At 36.6% G+C, this 17489-nt stretch overlaps 1 protein-coding gene across 2 annotated transcripts in view; it reads left to right on the top strand.

Annotated features, from left to right (window-relative positions):
• The window catches only part of becn1 (beclin 1, autophagy related), a 40618-nt gene that overhangs the window by 15995 nt on the left and 7134 nt on the right, over nt 1–17489 (top strand). For both annotated transcript variants that reach the window (XM_079376459.1, XM_079376460.1), the window contains 7 exons: nt 5907–5965; nt 9250–9340; nt 12687–12823; nt 12994–13188; nt 14286–14432; nt 15720–15869; nt 16414–16474. In XM_079376459.1, coding sequence (XP_079232585.1) covers nt 5907–5965; nt 9250–9340; nt 12687–12823; nt 12994–13188; nt 14286–14432; nt 15720–15869; nt 16414–16474 — 840 coding nt within the window. The remainder of the gene's footprint in view (nt 1–5906; nt 5966–9249; nt 9341–12686; nt 12824–12993; nt 13189–14285; nt 14433–15719; nt 15870–16413; nt 16475–17489) is intronic.

Genomic DNA, 17489 nt, shown 5'->3' with positions numbered 1-17489 from the left:
TTACATCAGCAAGTTGTTCTGAGCTATTGGATATGCTGAGGAACTGAGATAAGTCAGGAAGATTATTTATAAAGGTCGAGGTGATGGTTCAACCATACTTGTAACAAGGAGTTGGCTTTACAGCTTTAGCTATATGGAATGTACACAAAACTAGATAATGATCTGAGATATCATAGCTCTGCTGCAAAATTTCAATGCCACTGACATTAGTTCCATGTGACAGTATTAAATCTAGAGTATGATTTCGACAATGAGTAGGTCCTGACACGTGTTGTTTAACACAAATAGAGTTTATAATGTCTATAAATGCTGATCCCAACAAATCATTATCAACATGGATATTAAAATCAACAACAATTAGGATTTTATCTGCAGCCAGCAGTAACTATAACTATTTAATTATTTTAATAAAGTCTGTATGGTACCCTGGTGACCTGTATACAGTAGCCAGTACAAACATCACAGGGGATTTATCATTAACACTTGTTTCTTTGGATAACATTTATGAAGAACCATTACTTCAAACAAATTATACTTGAAACCTGACCTCTGAGAAATACTGAAAATATTGCTATAAATTGTAGCAACACCTCCCTCTTTACCTTTTAGACGCGGCTCATATTTGTATCCGTAATCTTGGGGGCTAGACTCATTTAATGTTATTAAATAAATGTTTAATATTAGGGATCTAATATTCAATAAGCCAAGCTTTATCATTTATTTATCTGTATTATATCTGTTTTTTATTTGTTGAACATCAATTAAATTGTTACTCTTATTTGGTTTGGACGTTTTCTGTATTTTCTAGTTCGGGGAACAGACACAGTCTCTATAGTGTGATATCTAGGTGAAAGAGTCTCTATGTGCTGAGAATTAACTGACTTCTGTGAGGTGAGGTGCCTAGCAGACGGTCGGTTTAGCCAGTCTGTCTGCTTCCTGACCTGGGAAATCTTATACAGTACAGTATTACAATTTGTCAATCTAAAATGGTAATTGTGTATTAACAGCTGTCAACCATGTTGATACGCAAATGCGCGCATCAACTTATTTTCACAGTGCATTTCTTATTTTGGTCACGCATGCGGACCTGCGGACCAATTATGTGCACCCCTGATAATATATATATATATGTATATATCAGTGCTGCTTGAAAATTTGTGAACCCCTTGCAGAATCTGTGAAAATGTGAGTAATTTTAACAAAATAAGCGAGATGTTTAGTTTAGTTTATTTATAAAGCACATTTAAAAACAACAGGAGCTGCAACCAAAGTGCTGTACAACAAATATAAAACAAAGTAAAAACATACCCAGACAACGCCAAGGTTTCTAACACGATCACGTACAGTTGCCAGCAGGCGGCGCTATGATCACAAGGGAATATTGGCCTTTAGATGTTTTCAGGCCAGGACTCTTATCGAACGTGTGAAGTTTGGGGCAGATACTTCTTTTCCCATGGCAAAACATCAAACTTTGTCAGGCCGCCACGGACACACCCTTTAACGAAAACTCAAGATTTTCGCTATTTAAAGGGATATTTCACCCAAAAATGAAAATTATGTCATTAATTACTCACTCTCATGTTGTTCCAAACCCATAAGACCTTCGTTCAAAGTCTTGATTTTGTTTTGGGGGTGTATTAGAACATGCTCTCATGCTTGCTGGTTCGAAAATCACATTATTTTTCACATAATTTACATAATTACAATACCTCTCTCCCCAGCCTTGCATAAATGGCTCAAGTTCCGGGTTTGATGAAGGCCTGCCTTCCGAAAAACTAAATGTGTTGTGATTGGTTAGCTGTCCCAGTGCGTTGTAACTGGCGAACAGCTTAGATGATGTTTCAGTACTGCCCCGCCCCTTGCCAAAGCAGCAAGTTCATCAATATTGCTATATCAATTCAGACCCCGAGAATATTGAACAAGAAGATTGCACAGAACCTTTGCATGCATGGATATCGCAAGACATATTAAAGTAATGTAAAGTAACGTTATTGTTGGGTTTTTTTGGGGGGCTAAATCGCATTTTAGATAGGATGTCAACAACAGCTTAAAAACAACTGCATTTACTATGTACAGATAAGTGCAACGGTAATATGTATTATGTTTATTGTTCTTTAATTCTAACATTATAACATGAATTGCAGTGAAACTTATACAGTTGAATTTATTTATACCATAGTCCCACAGACTTACACTATTTGTGGTAGCATCTATACGCAAATGAATTCTCTGCCTGCAGGAGGCGCTGTTGAGAGATCGACGGGAAAGATCGAGCTTTCCCCGGTAACGCTGTACACAAAACAGAGCTCCACTCACAAACGCTGCTTTATCAGACATTACATGCAAGATGAAATGAAAATGACATCCAAAATTTTCTGAAAACAGTCGGTTTCCATCAGAAATACAGTGATATAAAAACAACCGCACCGGGTTTTGATTTTGAAACGTGCAGTGCTCAAACAAGTGTTCTCCCCACCCGCCAACCATTCAAATTTTCGTAGGCGTTATTTATTTTTGTGATATCACAAATACAGGTGTAGTAATTTTAGAACTATTAATTTAATTTTAGTTTCTGGGAATCGATTTCATATTCATATGATTAATGGATATTAATCAAAACGTCCAACTTATACCTTATTAACGATACCTCATTAACGACTTGTCCAGCAAGCATTAAAACCAGTATGTTTTAACAATTCAGATTATTCCCGTGGCCACAGTAATACCGAATTGATTAGGTACATTTTAGCATAGGTAATTTTAGCATAGGTAAATTTTAGCATAGGTAACGTGGTCTTTGGCAAATAGTTTAAGACTTGAAAATCACATAGCACCAGACAAAGATTTCTTAATAAATCAAAGTTTATTTTCTACTCTACAACACTACTAAGCTAAAATAACACAAAACAGAATACGTATACACACAAACACACATACACGCTGCAGGCAATGAATTGTTTTGATTTGAAGAGGGTTTAAGGTTCCAATGCTTGTTTCCAAGAATTGCTCTAACCTGAGGGAGTCACAAGCAAGGAACTTTACTATCTTTACTCTTAAAGATGAATGCAACCAGTTTCCAGCAGAATTATGAAGAATTATTTGATTACCTGTTCTGAGTTGTTTCGTTCCTTTCCTGGTTGAGGGAATCCCGGGTGCGGATTGGCTGCTGAAATCGGTGTTGCGTGATGTCACTGGGGATGCCCTCTTGCGATTGGTTGGTTTCTCTGTGATGTGATGACGCGCTTAGGAAGTCTGTTTAGAGTTCTTTCGGCTTCAGGTGTTAGTTTCTTTGGTCAGAACTTTGAAGGCATGTGTGGATCCTTGCCAGATTGTATATGGCTGAGAGCGCTTAACAGCGCGATCAGATGAGGAGCCGAAGTTTCAAACAGCGCGCGAGCAAGCAGCAAGCCATTAAGCAAAGCTGGGCGTCTGTCTTTAACGGGCTGGTTTCAGTCCGCCCCTTTTGCTGTTTGATCCAATCACAAGTGTTTCTGTAGGGCGGAGCCCCGCCCCGCACGGCTCAGTTTTCCATGCGTAAATCCTTTGCCGAGTTATTTCATAAAATGAAGAACATATCTTAGCAGATTCCTATAAGTGTTTTAATCATACATTACGATGAGAAAAGTAAACTTTCATCCACACCACATTATTGCTGACGCAACTAGCTTTCATTCAAAATTAAACAACAGGTATTTAGTATACACAAAGTACATACCTTAATTTTGTATACTACATGGGTTAATGCATCGATTAACATGCTACCTTCTAAATAATCACACCAAGCATATGAAAGACATAAAATAAACACACAACCTCAATATATATTGTCTATATTATGTCTTTCGGAACACCCATAAATGTCCGATCTTCTTTGTTTTGCCAATAAGAAGAAAAGGCGCGTTTCTCTGCTGGTGAGAAACGGGAGGTCGTGGGAATGTCATTCTCGTGGAGATCTGGTGTTTTTCTTAGCTCGGACGTCAGTTGTAAAACCGTCTCTCCTGGTTGATACAATCATTGAATTACATGTTAAGCAGTCAGGAGGTCGTGTCCAGATCCAGAGGTCTTTATCCTGTTTCTGGTTGAATTATGTTTAAGTGATAAGAAAGCCACAGTAAAGTCCTGTTCTGGAATACGTCCAGATGCTCCCTCAAATTTATCCTGGTTTTTAGAGGTCTCCTGAGATAAGGAGATTTAGGGCAGGAAATCGGCCAGCCAGTCAAATGCAGATGCTGGGAGTGGAAGCCTTAACTCCTGCTAAGGAATGTGCTGTCTTGAAATTATTTTGTGTGTGTGTCCTGGTCTACTAGGCACTACACAGGGAAACAACGCTGTAGTCCAAACGAGCCGCTCGTTGTAGTTCTTGAAAAGTTTTTTTTTTTGTTTTTTTTAAACGAAATATCTCCCTTTGGAATGGACTTTGAGATTTGGAACTTTGTAGATCTTTTTATGCTCAAACATACACACTGACTAAAATTAAAAAAGTGAAAAAGCATAATAGGACCCCTTTAAGATATTATTGATGAAGTACGAGAGCTCACTGAGACCTCCCATATACAGCAAGGGTTCTACCACGTTCAAGGCCCAGAAAAGTACCGAGATGATTGACAAAGTACCACGTGTGCCATGAAGCATGCATGTGGCGGCGCCGGCGCTGACCCAGATCCAGCGTTATGACACATGCGCTGTGCCTTGTTTACGCGTGGAGAAAAACGCACGCTGTATGAAAGCTACTGAAATCTATTGATCTGGGTCAGCACCATCACACACATGCGTCGTGGTACTCTCGTGAACGCATGTCCACAAGTGATGCTGTAGAGACGAAAATGTGGAATAAAGCCGTTGTTTTTGTTTTCTTTGTGCAGAAAAAGTATTCTCGTAGCTTCGTGAAATTACAGTTGAACCAATGATGTCACAAGGCTCAGAAAAGTACCAAGATGATCGACAAAGTAGCCCATACTTTGTCGATCATCTTGGTACTTTTCTGAGCCTTGAACGTGGTAGTACCCTTGCTGTCTATGGGAGGGGTCAGAGAGCTCTCTGACTTAATAAAGAATATCTTAATTTATGTTCTGAAGATGAAAGGTCTTACAGGTTTGGAAACAACATGAGGGTGAGTAATTAATGACAAAATTTGAGTGTCACACAAATCAAATTCAATGTCATCAAGGCTGTAATGTGATTGGTTATTAAGGGACACTTACTCTAATAGTAAGTAATAAAGACCTTCTCATCTCCCTGTAGTAAGACAATCTTTGGCGCTATCGAGCCATTTTGCAACACCCACTTCTGAAACCCATTTCAGATGTAAATTTTCGCCACCTCTGGGGCGTGTGCAAAGTTTCATGAGTTTTTGAGAAAGTTTAGGCTCTCTAAAATGCGATTCATTTTGGAGAAGAAAAAGAAACTGAGCAACACCAATAGGGTCCTCGCACCACCAGTGCTCGGGCCCTAATAGTAATTAATTCCCTTTGTTTCCCTCACATTGTGGTCAGTACTTTTTTCCCCAAAAGAAATTAATGCTTTTTTTCAGCAAGGATATGTTAAATTTAAGTTGATTTATTGTTACAAAAGGTTTCTTTTTTAATAAATGCTGTTCTTTTTAAACTTTTATTCATTGAACACTCTGAACAACTGTCTAGCAACCACCCAGAACACCCTAGTAACTGCATAGCAACACATTGGCAACCATTCAGATTACTTTAGCAACTGCCTAGCAATGACTTAGAGCAATCTAGCATTTTTTTTTACTTTTAAACTGTAAAACTATAGGCTTTGACAAACTAACACCAAAGGTTTCCAAATTTTAATCTTCTAATTTTGTAAAGAATATATATAAATAAAAAAAAATGGTGATCTTAAATATACTACATTTTGAATTCTTTAAAGAAGTGTCTGTGTTATTTTAGGAGACCTTTTTGGAGAGCAAACAGGATGGTGTGGCTCGGAAATACATCCCACCTGCAAGGTATGATGACCCTAATGACACCTGTTTTTACACAAGCCCACGTGTTCTGGTTAGACCTGTATGATTAACTGTTAAAAGATTACAATCTTAATTTAAAAACAGGAATTTCCGACAGGTATGAAATATGCTTGTGATTGTACCCAGTAGGAAAGGCTGGCATTTTCTCCTAGCTCAAAAATGGTCTACTCTATTACATGTGACAAACAACAAATAACGTGCATCATTTAACACAAAATATTGTGATTTATTGGACATTTCTATTAATTTATTCTAGTTTAGTCAGCTGCATTTTTAGTCACTGAAAACTGTAAACTTTTTAGTCATAAGTTTTATTAATAAGTATTAATATTAGTGCTGTCAATCGATTAAAAAAATTAACTAATTAATCACACATTTTTCTAAAATTAATTGTGATTAATCACGCTTAACCCCACCTAACATTCAAGTTTTTAAATAAACAATCTTCAAATGTACAATATGCAAACAACATAAAGACAGTATATTTTTAATATTTCTTTAATGGTATCTTTTTTATGATTGAAGGCCAGCATCACTGATATCAATACTACTGATGTCTCTATAAAAAAAGAATTTTGGCCCCCTGAATATTTAACCATTGACTGTAGCCATTCAGCATTACAGTATAATTGAGAGCTATCAATTTTAACATTTATTAGACTTAACGTCTAATTTAAGTGAACTTAAAACAATCTTCACATGAACCCATTATAATAAATGACATATTTAGCTAGCTGTGCCCTTCAGCAGAAATATACAGAAAATGAATACTTACCAAACACTAAATTCTAAATTAAATTTAGATGAACCCCTTAAAACTATAAAAGTTATTGATTTGCTCTTTTTCTTTTGTTCTTGGATTAATAGACATCACAGCAGCTGGTTATTAACTTATTTGCCTGCTATTGCTTTAAAAGCTGCTGCTGCTGAAGGTGATGGGGATCTGACATGCATCTTATTTTCTCACAAATCTCTTTACATTTTCTGACTCACTTCAGGTCTGAAAGTCTCAAGTAATGAGCGGATGAGTTGAATTGGGTATTTTAGATGAGGGAGACAGTGCTAGGGTGCCTCAGGACAGTTTTTAAAACCATTTCAGAGACATGTACTTAAATGTGACACATATATAACATAGGCTATTGCATGCATGCACACAGTTTAAGGCAGCTTTAATCGCCTTTTTGGAAACTTCATGCCTTAACTGACGGCATAACTACGACATTGCATGCACGTAGTTTCTTTCGCTGTATGATATGAAATGATATAGGCTACAGCGCGCACCGGCACTTTTGTGCGTGTATTTGAAGAGTGCGCGCTATGAGCACAGTATCTTTTACGCGCTTGTTTGACTCGCGTCTGGCGTGGAGGCGACGTATAGAGCACGTTTCTGAAACTTCTCCCGTTTGATGTGGTCATAAAGACATTCTGCATCTAAATAAACGCAATCCTTTGCAAGAAAAAAGAGACAGAGGCAACAGTTGCGAATGAGGTGGCCAACCCTAGCCCCGCCCCTGTGTTATTTTGCGTTAATATTTTTAACGCGTTAATCTGAAAATAATTAATAGCATGCGTTAACGCGCTAATTTTGACACCACTAATTAATATGTATTATTGATGAACATTTCAGTCAATCTTGTCTATCCAAAACCCATATTTGTCTTATTTCACTTTTTTTCCACATGAGTAACTGCATATAAAATGGCAGATGTATTTATACAGACAGTTTAATATTTTATTAAGTGTTATATTTTGAATATAGAAATATGAAATCATGGGAATTATATTTTTAAATATAAAACTAAAACTGCCAGTAGGTGGTGACAAGTCACTGTCTTAATAAGTGAGTCAATAAATCATTAATTCAGCAACAAAGCAAGGGACTGACTTTGAATCATTCACTCAATCTCAGATTTGTTCAAAATGTTAATGTATTCAGAAATTTACCACTAATGTGCAATGTTTTACAGTTTTAACGCATCACCATGGCAGCACACTTCGAAGTCAAAAATCTAAATCTGGTTACCTTTCTGCTGGCCGGAGCCAATAAAAGTTCATGAGAAATCTGTTTGTGATGTGGAGGACAATGTCCCTACTAAAATTTGAGAATATTAGTCAAAATCTGTGTCAAGCACAGTAATAAATAAATCTGGAAATGTTTGGGGGTGCTAAGGAGTCCAGTGGCCACAACCAAAACATTTATTATTAAAACTAATGACCAAAGAATGACTAAGTCTTGCTAAACTTTCACAAGTGTAAGTTGGAGCTGATGAGGAACGTCTCTCCTAAATTGCATTATCAAATTTTAAATACTTTAAGACAGACAAATTTGTCTGTTAGCTTTCATGAGTTTTTAACCATGATACAGTATGAGAAAATGTAAAAATCACACATTCCATCCAACATGGTGAACATTTTTATAAATAATGAGAGACCATACCAATTTTCAGTGCACATCAGAGAAATGTCATCCTAACCATAGCCTGTGTTTGGGGGCACTGTACAGCCCCTTGACCACGACCAAGCACAACATATTTAAATTTTTTTTGCAAGAGTCATTTGATTCATTCTCACACTCCCCTTAAGTAATGTGTGACCAAAATTCACAATTAATTTGGTGCCACATGCCTACTGCATTCTGCATACTACAAACTGCTGCAATAATGGTTCCAGTATAGACAAAATACTGTAGGTAGACACAACAGTACCCCTACAAAACTTTTTTAAAACCTTTTTAGGGTTAGTTGCATGAAATTATGGGTAACACTTTATTTTAAGATGTCCTCGTTACACGTTGCATGTACTTACTATTATAATAACAATTAATTATACGTAATTACATGCTAAGCAAAACCCTAATTCTAACCCTAACCATATAGTAAGTACATGTTGTTACTTAATATTTCTCAGTACTTAAGTGTATAATTACACAGTAACAAGTACACAGTCAAATAAAGTGTTGCTGCATTGTCTGTCTCACACTCTTCGCCATGTTTATAGTATTTTTTTATTATTATTATTATTATTATGAACTGAAACATCCACAAATCTTTGCATGCTATTTTTTTCAGTAGTATAATGCTCTAGTTCTGTAAATCACTTTTTTTAAATCACAGTTGTTTATCTCTAGTTCTGGTTTATATTTTTATCTCTTTATTCTGTGTAATGTGTTATATGCAGCTCTTATGAACTGTAACAACGTGTGCTGAGCTGAAGGTAAATATTACAAATGTATGGTGGTGTATTAATGAGCTGTTTGTGTTCTGTAGGATGATGTCAACTGAAAGCGCAAATAGTTTCACTCTAATTGGAGAAGCTTCAGATGGAGGGACTATGGAGAACTTGAGTCGCAGGCTGAAGGTATGGACTCATTAATACAAAACAGCACTATACAACTATACATAATATCACATTTAAATTGATGTTCTTGGCAGACACAAAAGTAGTACAGTAAAACAGATGATTTATTAGTTGATTTCACAAATCTATGATACATTTTTGGATTGCTGTTGATGTTGCAATTTTAAAACAGTAGTCGAAACAAAAAGCAGTTAAAGGATGACGTGCGTAATTAAGTTATTTATTTGACACCAGTATATTAATTTAACTCATTAAAGTTGTTGTTGTTATTATTTAGACTTATTTAACTTACTTCACCAGCCTATAAATAAATGTTTATAAGGGGCCAAGAACCGAAGGTATGAAGGCACCTCTTGTATTGGTTAATTTATTCTTACTAGGGGCAAAGGCACCTATTGTAACCGTTGGCATTCTTATTATAATCTTTCAGCCTAAAAATGGTTACACTTTATTTCGATAGTCCACTTTAGACGTTCTACTAACTATAAGTAACTTTGTAACTGCATTTCAACTAATTCTCATTAATTTGCAACTACATGTCTACTATCTCTCAGTAGGGTAGGTTTAGGGTTAGTAGAATAAGCTGACATACTTGCAAAGTTTCTCATAGTCAGTATGTTGTGAACCCATCAAAATAAAGTGGTAGAAGATATTAAACAGAGAGCCTACTAATACTCTATTGACTGCTAGTTGACATGTAGTTGCAAAGTTAGTTACTGTTAGTAGTTAGTTATCGAAATAAAGTGTTACCATAAAAATAAATGTTTATTAGGGGCCAAGAACCGAAGGTGTAAAGGCACCTCTTGTATCTGTTAGATTTCTTCTTATTAGGGGCCAAGCACCGAAGTTGTGAAGGCACCTGTTGTATTTGTTGGTGTTCTTCTTCTTCTTCCATTTCTTCTTCTGCTTTGAGTCTATGGCTGCCCATAGAACCGCTTGCGGGAAAGTTATGAAATTTGGCACACAGATAGAGGACAGTCTCAACATTAACCATAGCAAGTTTGGAGTCTCTAACTCAAACTCTTTAGCACCACCACTTGTCAAAAATTTCACTCATGTTTATGCTAATAACTTTTGAACTGTAAGGTATAGAAGGAAAATAATTTTTCCTATGAATCCTTGGCTCATGCAGAGTCAAATTAGTTTGAATAGCTATTTTTAATAGTTCGTTAGACCTACGTTCCTATTCTGGTTTCATATTCTTGCCTGTATATAATTTACATCATCAGTAAGGTGTATTGTGAGTTCGGTCTTTTAATAGCTATATTGTTTTAGTCTACTGAGCCACGTGAAACATTTTCTTTGTAACAGATCTCTGTGGGAAACAGAAATCAGTTAGGTTGGTCTTTTTTTTATATAACAGTATTAGTTTATTGAGGCACGTAAAGCGTTGTTGAGGAATCCTGGAGTATGATGTATGAGGGCAACCTCAGTATTTTCTGCTGAAAAAAAACTATAGACGCCATCATAAAATTTGTAATGGCAGCGGGAACCAATCGCAAACTGATCAATTAAAATGCTTTGATAACATACGCAAACAAACAGAGCTAAAATGTTATATAGACAAAATACTTCCAAGGCACTCACGTGGTAAGATAAAAAGCCTTTAATGTACTGGGCTTTAATCATTACAAAATGGTTAAAACTAGATCCACGTGTTTCGGCAAAAAACAGCCTTCTTCAGGACACACATCAATTGATCAAACAGGTATTCTTAAACTGGTGTTAATTAATGAATCATCAAAAACAGCTGGTTAATGTGTGTGTGGCCAAGACTAGATTCTTAGAAAAAAAATTTAAATTCAAAGGAGAGAAATTCAAAAGAGATGGGAAAAAAATTAATTCAAAGGAGAGAAAAAAAACTGAAACGTTAACTAAGCAGTGTAATGATATGACATTCACAAAGCAGTCTGAAATGAAATGATTTGTGCAGATGTAAATGTATTTAGGTGGATTTTGAGGCGCATTACCTTCAAAAATACAAGTAATCCACTGCATTCTCAGTGGCTCAGATGTTGGGAGAAAATGAAGACTTTAATGTTCAGTCTTAGATCCAAACACAGAACACCGGGATTTCTTATGAGACATTGTTGATGTTACAGCTGCTCGAGCGCGGAGAACATGGAGAACAGCGTACAACCAAAGACCAAAGTGTTCACATACTGCCAACACAAATCTTGTATTATTTTGCAAAATAGGTGCCCTTAAATATATATACACAAGTATGTGCATAAATCATCTGTTCCAGATGTATACCACCATTATTATTTTTTCCTTAGTCTTATTTAAATGTTTTCTCTGTTCTCGTGTCATATGTGTATGTATGTAGCCTACGTACGTACTATTATATTTATATTATGTATATTATTTATTTATTAAGATGTCAGTTGAAAGTTACTTTCAGTTAAGAGAGCTCAAACATGCATTTTAGTCTGGAACTAGGCTTAAACCTTGTCTGTGAAACTGGGCATTAATATATTGTTTGTATACTGAAATAAGCAGAAATATAGGCCCATACAGTACATTCTCATCAAGTCAACCCCTGAATAATTTAAAAATAATCAGATCATATTCATTAATATTCATTTAGAATATAGACAAACCTAGATTACAGTAATTGTCTACATTGGCATAATGTTTGGTGTGCCCCATATTAAACCATTTTTTTTTATAATAATAATAACAGCACATTAATCAGTCACTTTACCACTTCTAAACACTTCAAAAATGGCATAATGCAAATCTTTTTATCTAAGGCTAATAAATATAGGTCTAGGATGCAATCAGCCGCTGGGTCATTATTATTTATTTGAAAGAAATAACTCCACAATGTCTTGTATTATTCCCGCATCACATTAAACGTTATTTACAACAAAGAACTGAACAGTTTTTGTACAAATTACGGAGCAAATCTGAATTTTTAGGCTGAAGCCCCCCTAAAAAGGGCCTAGAGCGTACCAAGAGCTCCTAAAAATCACAACAAATTCTTTGTGTGAGCTCATTCTGATTTTGCATCCGTTTTACAGACACACTATACGACGATATGAGCATGTTACTTGTCATTGTAAGAGCTCTTTGGTGTCTTATGAGCTTGGAAGCACGTATGTTAGTGTGTAGATTAAACGGTATACTAGTGGAAATTGGAATAAAAACACAAATATAACGCACACTAAATGTATTAATGTTAAAATATAAATACTTTATATAGAATGCTTCTGGCATGAAGGGGTATTTAAAGCTGTGTATAGAGGCCTAGAGTTCTATAAATAATGGCAATGAAAAGGACAGGTGGCATAGTGGATGGATGGATCAGAATAGAGGGTTCATGTATGTGTTTTTCCTGCAGGTGACAAGTGATCTGTTTGATATCATGTCTGGTCAGACAGACATTGATCACCCACTGTGTGAGGAGTGCACAGACACACTACTGGACCATCTGGACACACAACTCAGCATCACAGAAAATGAGTGCCAGAATTACAAGTTAGTATCACTCACACTCATCTCAAGTAATCTGCAGCTGTTTTTCTTTCTTATTCTCTGAGTGGTATGTCATTTCCCTGGTTTGAGGGTTTATATAATTATTTTTGTCAAACATTTTTAGTCAGTGCATGCCTGACATCATTGACTTCAGCCAGTCACTCAATTGTTAGGAGCTGTTTAGAGCTGCTGTCTCAACTACCAGAAGAGGAGGAAGCCAGTCTACTGAATGCACTGCAGCAGCTGAAACAAGAGGAGGACTCTCTTATCCAGGAGCTGGAGAGCATTGAGGTGCAGCGTGAAGCCGTGGCCAAAGAGCTGGCCGATGGACGCAACCATAGCCAGTTGATGGACACCGAAGAACTTCAGTACATATGAATTTAAATATTTACTAAGAAGTCATATTATTCTTTCTTATTATTTTATTATTATTATTATCATTGCCTTTATTTTACAGGATAGTAGAGAAATGACAGGAAAGTACAGGGAGAGAGAGAGGGGGTATATGACTGAGACATGACCCAGGCTTAACTTAACCCAGGGTCTCCATGAGCATTACAGCTGTTTATTTATTGAAGCAACACACTACCCTTTGTGCCACATTGCCATTAGCATCTTAAAAACAGCTTAATTGTGTGTTTGCTCTGAGAGCTATTTAATTAGTCTCTTTGAGATCTTGTTCAATGGTGACAGGTGCTGCTCCACCTGGCTCCGTAATAGGTAAATCCCTGTTCCCCAGGATGAAAATAACACATAGTATTTGAAAGGCACATAACCATACAGTAATTTTCCTTGCTCACACATGTGCTGTTATAACATGTCCTTTAATAACAGCCTCTTTGCAAAGCTTGTATTACTTTGCTTGCATTATGGAATATTCATAAAGCATTCTGTGCTGAAATGTACTTCTCAAACTGTTAAGATAAGACATATATCAGTGCTAGAAACTGACATCTTTTAGGCAAAGCTAGCAATTTTTTTTTTAAAATACAAGAGCTGTCTGGAAAGTATACAGCCATGTAATATGAATTAAAGAAGATCACCTTTGAAAGTCAAAGTTTTCAGACCATCAGTGAGATTCAGGAAAATACGACAAGGATTTTGCAGAGTGTGTTGAACAGTGGAAGAGATGCTTGGAGAACTGTGTGAGTTCCTAAGGTACCTACTTTGAAGATTACTGAGGCGTCATTGTTATGTGTACAATGTTTCTTATATCTTCTTCGATAAATATCTCTATTTTTCATGTTAAATGGCTGGATATTTTCCGATCAGTCTTCATGTCATACATGATTTGCAGTTATAGTTGTTGTAGTAGCGTTTTTGTAGTCCATTGAAAATGTTTCTCAATGGAGATTACGGAAAAATGTATTCTTTATGATGACATTTTTAAATGCAGTTTTTTTTTTTTTTTTCCAGTTTCCAGGTAAATGCATTTGTCATCTCTGTCTGTTTGTTTCTATCTCAGGTATCAGAAGGAGTACTGCGAGTTTAAAAGACAGCAGCTGGAGTTGGATGATGATCTTAAGAGTGTGGACAATCAAATGCGTTACTGTCAGATTCAGCTGGACAGACTCAAGAAGACCAACGTTTTCAACGCCACCTTTCATATCTGGTTTCATATCTCTTTTTAAAAACTTGTTTTATTTAGTATTTTAAAGGGGTCATATGTTGCTAAAAAGAACATTATTGTGTGTATTTGGTGTAATTCAATGTGTTTATGCGGTTTAAGATTCAACAACTGTACATTATTGTTGCTCCTCTCTGCCCTGCCTTTTTGAAACGCGTCGATTTTTATAAAGCTCATCGGTCTAAAAAGTGCGGTGTGCTCGGATTAGCCAGCTATCCAGTACATTGTGATTGGCCAAATACCTCAAGTGAATGACGGAAATGTTACGCCCCTTACCATGATGCCGTGTCCCAGCGCGACGAGACAAAAACAATGAAACCCATTATAAACGAGGCATTTGTTACAACCAGTGGGGACATAATTACTGATTATAATGACTTGTACTGTTTTTTTACGTGTTGCGTCACGCCGTGTCGCATTGCGCCGCGCCACGTAAACATAAAACCATGTCTGCATTTGTGATCGTAGAAACGACAAACAACAAGCACTACTCTACACTGCTCAAAACTCGCATTTGAATAGTCAGTAGCAAATTCTTTAAATATGAGAATGTACTTATAAGCTGTGAGTCAGAAGCGCCAGACTGTCCTTGCAAAGTTGGAATTCCCCCACTTTATAGAAACAGCCTTTGTGCACAGCCGGCATTGTAGGCCGCTCTCCCAGGTTCAGGAAACAGTCCTTCAGAAAATGCGCTGCACACACTCAAATATTTGCGTTGCACAGTTCTGGAACAGCGTTGTAAATATATCTTAACTACTGATTTCTAGTTGTGTACTCATTTGGAAGGCCAAACAAAGTAGTTTCGCTTTCACATGAAACACAGCATCTCCACAACATGGCGGCAGCTGCAACAATACTACAGCAGAATAAGTGTTATGTCTTCTTTCTTTGCGTATACATTTTGGTGGTGTTATGCAAATCTTCCCACACAGTGACATAGACGTGTGTGGACGTGTTTGAATGAGCCGTTTTAGGAAGGCGTGGCTGAGTCTTAATTTTTATAAAGAATATCTCTTTGGGTTTGAGACTTTAATCTTTGCAACTTTACAGATCTTTTATACGCATGAACAGCTTGTAACACTCCAAAGACAAAGGAACACATGAAATTGTATCATATGACCCCTTTAAGACCACCATCAAAACATATTGAATAAGCATTTATTTTCAAAACAGAATTGTGTAACCTTTAAAATCAGGTTTTGCTTAACCCACTTATGATGTAAAATTGTGCATATAAACATTTACATTTTTCTTTTTCTACTTTTTTCTCAGGCACAGTGGGCAGTTCGGAACAATAAATAACTTCCGCCTGGGCAGATTACCCAGTGTACCAGTGGAATGGAATGAGATCAATGCAGCCTGGGGTCAAACTGTACTTCTGCTGCATGCACTTGCGAACAAGATGGGACTATGCTTTCAGAGGTGGTCAGATAAGAAAAAAATATTTACAACTAGAGAGATAAAGCTTGTAGACAAACTTTGATGCCTTGTCTGAAAGTACGATTAAGCAACATCAAACTGCATTAGACCTTGATTGCTCAGCAACATTGCTCAAAAAGTTGCCCCATGTATCATCACCTTTAGACACTTGATCAATTTTAAATTTAACCAAGTTGCATCTGTAATGTATCTCAAGTTTGACAAAGCTTTCAAGCTACATCTATCAAACTTACATCAGACCTTACAGAATTAAAAACAAGCTAAAATTATATAGTAAATAAGCTTATATGACACCAATATTTTAGATAGCAAATACATTTTACAATTTTCTATTTCAATTTCGAAAGCTCATTTGTCAACTTAATAGCTCAAAATCGAATAGTACATCAGAAATTGAAAGGAATATCCATTTACTGTCGGCAAACCCGACACAATGCATCTAGTGAAGACAGCATAATTTTCAAGCTATTGCCAAGCCAACATGATTAACATAAATTCTGAAAAATGGTTTATGTTCTCTTTGCAGATATCGACTAGTTCCTTATGGAAACCATTCCTATTTGGAATCTCTCACAGATAAGTCCAAGGTGGGTGCCACATATACTTTGATCAATATATGAAGGTAAAGGAAAAATTATTTTATAAGTGTACAAGGTGAGTTTTCAAGCAGATGGTGAAGGGTTTATCTGGTGAATACAACAGTGGTCTTGGACTTTATACTGGTGTGATGGTTCCCTAATTAAACACACCTGATCCAGCTAATACAGTTCTTCAGGCTTATTTGAAAACATCTCTGTTATGGATGTAACCTGGTTTCCCTGAATAAGGAACGACATGCTGCGATAGCGGTCGCTATGGGAACAATATACCATAACACCTTCATGTACCTGAAGGTACAAGAATTGAGCTTGTGGGACTCCGCATGTCATGGCCATCCACTTAGACTTATGCTCTCCTATACGCATATAATAACCTTTCCCTTCTAAGTATGACCTGAACCATCTGAGTACCATCCCAGAAAGCCCGACCCAGTTTTCCAGTCTCTCTAGAAGTATGTTATGATCGACAGTGTCAAACGCAGCACTAAGATCTAATAGTACCATCACTGACATTTTTCCGGAATCAGAATTAAAGCGAATATCATTTATTATCTTAATGAGTGCTGTCTCTGTGCTATGATGCGCTCGGAAACCAGATTGAAAATTGTCAAGGTATCCATTTGAGTTTAAGTAGTTGTTCAGATGATTAAAAGCTACCTTTTCAATAATCTTACCTATGAAAGGAAGATTTGATATTGGTCTATAGTTGCTCAACATGGTGTTATCAAGATTGCGCTTTTTCAGATGGGGCTAAACAACTGCAATTTTAAGGGAGTTTGTCAGTCTCAACAGTCGCAAAAAGACTGCGAGTGTTGTTTAAGTTACTGTTTATGAGGTTTGAGAAGAAGGTCTGTCTAGCTGTGGCTAGTTCCACACTGAAAGCATGAAGTGATATAAGGACTGATAAAGTGGAGAAAATAACAGCAGATATCAAATGACTAAATTATGATATTTGCTCAGGTGGATACTGGGGTCTTATCTGTCGTATTGGAATGTATATCCA

The sequence above is a fragment of the Barbus barbus genome (genome assembly GCF_936440315.1).
Source record: "Barbus barbus genome assembly, chromosome: 24".
Lineage (NCBI taxonomy): Eukaryota > Metazoa > Chordata > Actinopteri > Cypriniformes > Cyprinidae > Barbus > Barbus barbus.
The sequence above is the reverse complement of the archived record's forward strand: the minus strand, read 5'-3'. Positions and strand labels throughout refer to the sequence as shown.